The sequence below is a fragment of the Bidens hawaiensis genome, unplaced genomic scaffold, assembly GCF_021521415.1.
Source record: "Bidens hawaiensis isolate Kalapana, Puna unplaced genomic scaffold, B.hawaiensis_p1.1 tig00046835_1, whole genome shotgun sequence".
Classification (NCBI taxonomy): domain Eukaryota; kingdom Viridiplantae; phylum Streptophyta; class Magnoliopsida; order Asterales; family Asteraceae; genus Bidens; species Bidens hawaiensis.
In genome coordinates, this window is record NW_027498367.1 from 74,724 (window position 1) to 83,821 (window position 9,098).

Genomic DNA, 9,098 nt, shown 5'->3' on the forward strand with positions numbered 1-9,098 from the left:
TTCAGGAAACCCGTACAGGGACAACATAGTAATTTCGCATTTCCATACGACACGTAGGCAAAAAGTGAAAAATATCTAAAACAATATCTGGACACAAACAGTTAAACCAAAAAATCTAAACCGGACACGTCACACACTTGTGAGTGGAGACTTAAAAAGTCGGTGAAACGAAACTTCTCTTTCTCCGTCCTTTTTTAAATCGAAGCTTCTCCACCATAACCAACCACCACTCGCCACCAATGGCCGCCGTAACCTCCGACCACGTTTTTGAAACTCCAGCGTTAGACGCCGAGGCGCATGATATTCTCCAGAGGATATCCGAAGAAGGCGGCTACGCGTACGTGAGGATGTCCACGCGCGGCGCGTGCGGAGACGTACGCGCTGCGGAGGCGGCGCGTGAGATGGCGTGGGAGCAGCTGCACTCCGGGCCATGGCACACGGTGTTGCCGGTGTGGAGAGACGCGTACTCGATGGCGTGTTTGTATGTTGCGAAGCTTCAGTACGCGAATGGTGAGGTGAAAGAGGCGCTTAGGGTTTTAGATATGGGGTTGATAATGGGAGGAGTGTTGTTAAGGAAGGATTTGGAAGCCGCGGTTGCGAAAGCGACCGAGAGAGCGAATGCGCTTGTTAGGGCTTCGGATGATTCGGTTAATGGCGGTGATAAGCCTGTATTGCTAGTAAATCAAAATGCGATTAATATGGAGGAGGTGAGTTTCTGGTTACTTTTTGAGTGTGAAATTATTTGTTAATTGAGAATTGAATTTACTGCATATATTATTATTAATTAGTTGTTATTTGTGTTGTTGTGATGTTTGTATCAGGGCAAAAATTAGGATCTCATTTAGTTTCTGGTAATTTGAGAAAAACTGATAAAGGAAATTGTGATATTATGAAACACTGATTAAGTTTAAAGTAATGAAACAATGTGCATTGATTGCCGCTAGAGGTTTGTGGAGACGTAGGATTAAGGTTAAGGATTTTTAAGATAGAGTACTAACTTTAGGTTGGGTAGCGTTTCATGTGTGTTTCTGCATATATGTTTCTGTGTGGTCTTATGATTCTAAATATTTGTTTTATGATGCTATGTTATGGTAGCTCTTTATCGCTATATGTTTTAGGTTCGATGGTTTGTAAACTGATTGTTACTGGTGCCGGGGGTCTCTGTTGAAGCAGCATCTCTATCCCTAGGGATACAAGTAATGTCTGCCTATATCCTACCCTCCCCAGACCCTACAGATAGCTTTGTTATTTGTGGGATTTGCTGGATACAGTTGTTGTTATTTGTATGTGCATTGATTGCTGAGTAATGTTTTGCCTCTCTGAATTACATATTTATCAGCAAAACAGTGAAGATGGCAAGAATGTTGACATCATGCTGAGATGCTTTGAAAGTCAACAGATTGTAGATATGAGGAAGACTGCTTAGGTTTCCCATCAATTGTAAAAAAGTTGGATTCATTAGATTTTTGTGTCATTCAAATCATTTCTTGAAGTTATAGCACGCGATCGTGTTGAGTATACTAGTTTTGTTATATATAACTTGCTGCTTTAAACTTGCAGGTCCTTCAAATCTTACCCAAGAAGTCATTATCTTGTAAACCTGTTAGCAAGAGATCTGCACTTTCATTAGAGGGATTTATGCGTGATTATTTTCTCTCGGGTTCTCCAGTTTTGTTAAGTGACTGTATGACTCAATGGCCAGCTAGGACAAAGTGGAATAACTTGAATTACCTTAAAAAGGTTGCTGGATACCGAACAGTTCCTGTTGAGGTGATGTATAGTCGTATAGATTCAATCAATTAATTGTTTTTAACTAAAGTCTTTGGGTTTAAAATGAAAAACTTACATCAAATGCTTAAGAAAAGTCAATCTTTAAGCTCTCCTAATGACTGATTTTTGTTGCAGATTGTGTAGATTCTGAAAAATATATTGTAGAACATCTTGCAGGTTGGAAAAAACTATCTATGCAATGATTGGAAGCAAGAGATGCTAACATTTTCTGATTTTCTAGAAAGAATTCAATCCAACGGTCCTGATGTTCCTACGTATTTAGCCCAGCATCCTTTGTTTGATCAGGCATGTACTAGTGATTTAATCATTTAATTGCATTGTAAGTAACAATTAGCTGTCTTTGTTCATATGTGCAGATACAAGAGCTAAGGAATGATATTCTTATTCCTGACTACTGTTTTGCTGGTGGAACTGAAATGAAGTCGGTTAATGCTTGGTTCGGTCCAGCTGGCACAGTTACACCATTACATCATGACCCTCATCATAATATTCTTGCTCAGGTATGTTATAACCTGAACTTATGTTTACCAATTTTATAAAAATAATATGAAAAGTTAGATTACATTATACTACTAAACCTTCAGGTTGTTGGAAAGAAATATGTTAGGCTCTATCCCGCTTCAGTATCAGAGGAACTTTACCCGCACACTGAATCCATGTTGAAAAATTCCAGCCAGGTAAGCAGTGAAGGGTCAAAATAGGTAGTTTTAGTACAGATCAAACGGGTTGCGTTGGCCGACCCAAAAACCATTCTTTCTCTCTTTTAAAATAGTTAATGTGTAATATTATTACAATAGTAATCGTATTTTTATTTAATAAAATGATTTAAAAGGTTTTATGCACATGAATAAATTTTGGATGACTTTTAAATTGCTCTGCCCATTTGGCATTAGGGGTGTAAACGAGCTGAGCTCAAGCTCGTCTAGGCTAGAGCTTGGCTCGTTAAATTTATGAGAGCTCGGCTTTTTTGTAGCTTGAGTTCAGCTTGTGAGTTGTTTTCAAGCTCAAGCTCAAGCTCAGCTCGGTTCATTTATAATATATTGCTTAATTTGTATACATTTATACTTGTTTTTTGTATATATTTTAACCATAAATTTCTTATATATAACATAATATATATTATATAGTTATGCTTATAGTAGTTTTATATGTTAACTATTATTATGAAAGTTTGTTTAGGCTCGCGAGGCAGCTCGAGCTCGATAAGTGAAATTCGGCTCGAGCTTGTTTAAGCCCAGCTCGGTTTAACTTTTTAGTGAGCCGATCTTGAGTAGCTCTCAAACAGCTTGGCTGGTTCACACCCTATATGGCATGTTCCTTTTTATTTGAATAGTTTAGCTTAACCTGCATGAATTGACTTGTTTATATATAAACGGGTTTAAATTGCTTCCTTTAATTGGTGGTATTGATTTCATTATTTGAAGGTTGACCTCGACAACATTGACCCTAATGAGTTTCCAAAAATCCAAGACCTTGAGTTCATGGATTGCATCTTAGAGGAAGGTGATATGCTTTACATCCCTCCTAAATGGTGGCACTATGTTCGCTCACTCACTACAAGTCTTTCGGTTAGCTTTTGGTGGAGCGCTTCGCCAAGCTCACCAATGTCTTGATTTGGTAAAATTTTAGCTTTTTGTGTTCAAATTTATATACATTTTAACGATCATTATCATCATCATCATCATCATCATCATCATCATCATCATCATCATTGTTATAATATGTAGAAGGTCATTCTCTTTCTTTGGACTTTATAACATTGTGCAAGTTGCCTTGTTATTTCTATCCATTTTAAGTCTGTTTATATCGATTATTACAATTCACATTTCATTCGGTTTTCTTTAGGCGTGTAAATGAATTGAATGTTTAGTGAACAATTTCGTGGGAAATTCTTTTTTGTTCATTTATTTAAAAAACGAACAAAATATGAATAGGAAATTATAGTTTTGAGCCATTTAAGATAAAACGCTACCCAATTTGACTGGGAGCACTCGGTTCACACGGTCTAGATTTTCACTACAATTCACGTTTCATATAATCCTGATCAAACCCAGTATTAGAATTAACATCTAAGGTACAACACATTCAGCTCTTGGTACAACACAATCAATCTAAACCCATCAACAAAAACTAAACAGAAGATGGACAAATTAACATTTAACATTACTGTTTGTCACTTCAACCAGCAGTTTTATACTTGCAGAGAACCTTGCACCTTAAAATCCTATCATGCATGTAGAACCCGGGCATCACCATAACCTTCACTCGGTTCGGGTTCTGAGGCCGTTTTTTATCCATAAACACATCCTCCATAAACCCACCATCAAAGCTTCTGCTTTCCTCCACCCTCAAAATCATGAGTGCGGGACTAAACGAAAACGCCAACAAATGCAACAACCATATGCACTTAGCTGCAACGAAAAACGTTTGCAACAACTGTTCGGGCCAGGGTCGGTTCCAGTTCAATGATGTAACTATTCCACTCATTTTCTGATCACAAAACCTACTAAACTCCTCACTGTAATACTTTGTCCCCTTTCTTAAAACCTCATTCCAACTCAAGTTTCTAAGCGCACAAAAAGACGAGAATCGTGCTTCACGTTCTTGTTCCGGGTCTAAAAGCTTCGGGCTCCCGTTCTTTTCAAACACACAGTTTTCAAAATCTTGGTATAGTGACTCGTTTATAGCGGCTTCCAAATGGCATAAAACCGCCTTTGAGTTTTTTGAGTTCAAAGATAACTTGTGGGGCTGAAGAACCGAGTTTATATTATTGAGTAAAACCGTATCTTCTTCGTCGATTTGAGCTACCAAAGTTTTACAAAAGTGTTTAACTGATAATCTTGCTTCAGATACAATCTGGATGAACCCTTCCACCATTACTTCATTACTAACCGGCATCTTTTTGTTGTTTATATTAACGGCTCGGGAATCATCAGAATCTTTCATCTGTAACATTGCTTGACCTAAAGCTTTCTTGAGCTCTTCACAATAGTTTTCTAAATACTCCAGCTTTCGTTGTAAATCATTTACCGAAGATTTCATTTCAGAAACTTCCAATAATGCTGCATCCCGGCTCTCATTTGCTTCGGTTAGTTCCTTCTTTAATGCCTCAATCATACCTGAATATTTGAACCCCGCTTCATCCAATGATTCTGATCCTACCCGGTTTGGAGACTTCTCTGTATTTTCTATATTTTTGTGTTTTTTCTTGTTTAACCGAGGGAACAACCAAGAAAGAGTCTTTCCTGATTTCGGTTTTGATTGAGATTGAACCATTGAATGGGAATCGGTCATTGGGACGACCAAGTTTGAGTGCTTATGATTCTTGGTATCGGTTGTGGTTGTGGTTTTGTGTTTGTTGCTTGATAAGATTGACGTGAAATCGCCGAGGCTGTTTCTTCTTGATCTAGAGAAGTTGGTTCCGGGTGACGGTCGGGGATTAGTGAGGGTTTTGTGATCATCGGATGGGTATGTGTGAGGGAGGATGTTGGTTAATTCTGGCGGGAACAAGATTCTTGATGATGTGTTTGGGTGTTTGTAATCAGACAAGAATCTTGAATCTCCGTTTAGACTGGATTCATCCCAACAACTTGGTGAGCTTTGATATCTTGGTACATCATCATAACTCTGTTAACATATGTAAATTGTTTAATTGTTTGATGTACCCTAACACTTGCACATTTTGTTAAACTTTGATTAGAGCATTGGGTCGGTGTTTTGTAAATTATATGGTATGATAATGAGTGGTTATGAGTAGAGTAGAGAGAAAATGTTATATGGGAAAGTTAAATTTAGGGTTTTTCTGTTCATACCGTATAATTTTTTAATATTTTCTGAAAGTGGTTGTGAGTGAAGAAGAGAGAAAAGATAATGATAAAGGTATAAAAAGTATTATTTAATTGAACATTAGAGAGAAAATACAATAAGTTTTAGTGTGATTATATGATATCTGTAATATATATAAACGAAAGCTTTAAAAGCTCTCTGGTCGCTTCATAAATTCTTCAAAGACACCAAATTGCATTATTTATAAATGAAGGTTTCTCATGCATTTGACCCGAATTGACGGGTATGGATCTCACCAAACCCATTAAATTAAAAATTAATCTTACCAAATATTTGATATGAAAATCCTGTAAGGGATATACTAAAATTAATATCTAATTTTTTTTAAAAAATGATATTGTTTATAATTAACAAACATTTTTATAGTAAAAAAATAAGCAGGTCATGGGTCACCAAATCCAGATATCTTTTAAACGGGTTATAACATATCATTTATTTGTGAAACATTTTTATCATCAAACCCTAAGGACGCGTTCGTTTAACGGAATGGGATTTGGAATTTGCATAGGATTTGGAATCGGAAGGATTTGGAATCTAAACATTCCAATGGGAATTGGAATTTCAAGGAATTGAAATCCCATTTTATTCTCGATGTGTTCGTTTGACCAAGGAATTGGAATCGGTTTTTTTCTTTTTCCTTTTTAACGAGAACAACGGCAGAAACATTTTAGTTTTTTTATTTTTTTTGTTTTCGATTTATATTTTGAGTTATGAATTTTTTGTTATCATTTTTGAATATTTTTTTGAGGGGTTAAAAACCCCTCAAAAAAATATTCAAAAATGATAACAAAAAATTCATAACTCAAAATATAAATCGAAAACAAAAAAATAAAAAAAACTAAAATGTTTCCGCCGTTGTTCTTAAAAACCCCTCAAAAAATATTCAAAAATAATAATAAAAAATTCATAACTCAAAATATAAATCGAAAACAAAAAAAATAAAAAAACTAAAATGTTTCCGCCGCTGTTCTCGTTAAAAAAAAAAACTCAAACTCGAGAAAAGATTCCAACGAATTCACTTGAAATCCTCCACATTTTGGAAGGATTTAGAATCCCTTGATTTAAAGGAATTTGAAGGAATTGAATTCCAATTCCTTGACAACCGAACACACCATTTTAGATTCCCATGAATTAAGATTCCAATTCCAACGAAACAAACACGCCATGTCATGGGATTTTAATTCCAATTTCTTTGAATTCCCACGAATTCTGTGAAACGAACGCGCCCTAAGTATGTTATTAACTTTATTACAATAAAGAAAATAAAAAATCCAAAAAATAAATATTAAAAAACGAAAAATGTAAAACAACCCCCGTAATACAAGGATAAAACCTAGTATATGAATATATCGTAGGGAACGGGCTGGGAATGCTCTAATAGTAACACGGTTACTAATTGCTTATCACAGTCCGCAACCCCTTTGTAGCTCCTGTTATATATGTGAAACACTACTTACAAGTGCGTTATGTGGTTCCGCGATCGACTAATAATAATTTTGTAAAATAAGTAAACTGATTAATTAATTATTAAAGTTTGTCTAAAAAGTTACAAAGATAAAGAAAGAGGACAAATGAAGAGAAAGGTACAAGATGCATGCATTTTATAAAAAGTTGTAGAAAAAAGTTAGTAAGTGAAAATGGCGTTAAAACTTTTCAAATAAATGAATAAACTTGCAAGTTTACAAAATGTGTAATTTACTTTAATAATAATAATAATAAAAATAATAACAACAATCTCATGACATTAATTTCTTTAAAGGTTGATAAAAAGAGAAAACAAATCACTTTCTTTTGTCTAAAAAAATCGATTTATATTAACTTTAATGTATTTAATTCTGTAAGTATATTAAACATAAGTGTACTTCTAAATAATTTTAAAGTGATTTTTACACTGTTTATCATGTGAATTTTAAGATGGATATATTTTTATCATATGATGTAGTGTGAGTTAACAAAAGCATAAACTTGACAATACATAACCAACTTTAAGTAAATACCTATTATTTAGAACTGTGATATATAAAACAGTTATACAACCATTTAACAAATTCTCTTCTTAACTCTAACTAGTTTTATTAATTCGTCAAATTAGCATATACAATAAAATTGATTGTGTAGTAACAAATATCATATCATTATAATTATATTATTATGACTAACATTTATTGCTAACCTCACATACGACTGCATAGTTATGAAATTATTAACTATTAAACTTTAAACATTTATTACAACTAACACTTAGAAATTTTAATAAGAAAGTTAGAAAACGTATGTTTGAATATTTATGGCATTAACTATTAAGCATTTCTCTAATAAATAAGAAACAACAAACCACTTCACAAGCAAATATGTTAGTGGTTCATCATGTTTAGTCCTTTGCACATATCTCAATGGTTAACAAAACAAATTAAAATTGAATTAATTTAATTTAATAAAAAAGAAAAGCTTACAGGGGTAAAAACAGGGTAATCCTGAGCAGAGTGATGGGGTCGCCGGAGAGGAGACGCCGCCGGCAACCGGAGATGTGACGGGCTGTTGCTCTGTAACAGAGCGGCATGCAGTGCCCGGAGCTCCATGGCTTTAGCAATGGCTGCTTGTATCTCCTGCCTGCTTACATCGGTGGTTGATGGTGCCAGAGCTCCGGCAGCCGTGGTGGTGGTGGTCATTTGTATGGAGAAACAGGGGGCATATGAATAATAATAATAATAAGACGAAGGATAATAATAATAAAGGGTTTAGAAACGAGGAAGAAGATCACGGGGCCACATAATTATCGGAAATTGAAGTAAAAAAACAGGGGGGATTTTGTCATTGTCATAAATAATATCAGCAATGGAATATGAAGGATGGGAGCATGTGAAGATGGGATTTTCTAGTGGTGGGGGTGGATGGGAACGGAATTACTATTTTGCCCTTTGAATTACCTGCTCCCTAGGTTACCATTTTCAACCCAAATTGGCTTTCATCTTGTAGTGCATGAAACTTTTAGGTAGGGGAATATGTTTGGTTAGCCTAGTTATTGGTAGAACAATAGTAAATATATGGTCTTAATTATGGATATAGTTAAAAATTCATTTTTATAAACTTTGAACATAAATAATTATACATTTTATTTTTATTATTAATATTGTTAATGTAGTTAGTGATTAATGGCTTTGCAATATAATAATATTGTTAATGTAGTTAGTGATTAATGGCTTTGCAATATTCTTAATGAGAGTTTCACAACAAACCATGACACATGTCTAATGTGAATGAGTTATCAATGCTTAAAATGATGTGTTTGGTGTAGAAAAGTTGTGAGAAAATTGTTGGAACTTGGTCCATACACAGTGAAGGTGGAACCTTAAGTGTAGGATTTAACTGTATATTACTTTCTTAGGCTGAGGGGTGTGGAGCGCGAGAGGGGGCGCGTGAGCCCATCCGCTCGCGCCCCGGGGCGCGAGCACCACACCACC

The 9,098-nt window shown here is 35.1% G+C and overlaps 2 protein-coding genes across 2 annotated transcripts; one reads left to right on the forward strand and one right to left on the reverse strand.

The window, feature by feature from the left end:
• Positions 1–234: 234 nt before the first annotated feature.
• LOC143596674 (lysine-specific demethylase JMJ30-like) lies at positions 235–3,424 on the forward strand. Its single transcript, XM_077075384.1, has 6 exons — positions 235–707; positions 1,561–1,770; positions 1,948–2,076; positions 2,148–2,291; positions 2,376–2,468; positions 3,216–3,424. The coding sequence occupies exons 1-6, from the start codon at positions 240–242 to the stop codon at positions 3,402–3,404; spliced, it is 1,233 nt and encodes a 410-aa protein (XP_076931499.1). The 5' UTR covers positions 235–239; the 3' UTR covers positions 3,405–3,424.
• Positions 3,425–3,851: 427 nt separating this feature from the next.
• LOC143596675 (IRK-interacting protein-like) lies at positions 3,852–8,334 on the reverse strand. The gene is made up of 2 exons (XM_077075385.1): positions 8,091–8,334; positions 3,852–5,418 (listed from the first exon to the last, which is right to left on the reverse strand). The coding sequence occupies exons 1-2, from the start codon at positions 8,304–8,306 to the stop codon at positions 3,970–3,972; spliced, it is 1,665 nt and encodes a 554-aa protein (XP_076931500.1). The 5' UTR covers positions 8,307–8,334; the 3' UTR covers positions 3,852–3,969.
• Positions 8,335–9,098: the final 764 nt, after the last annotated feature.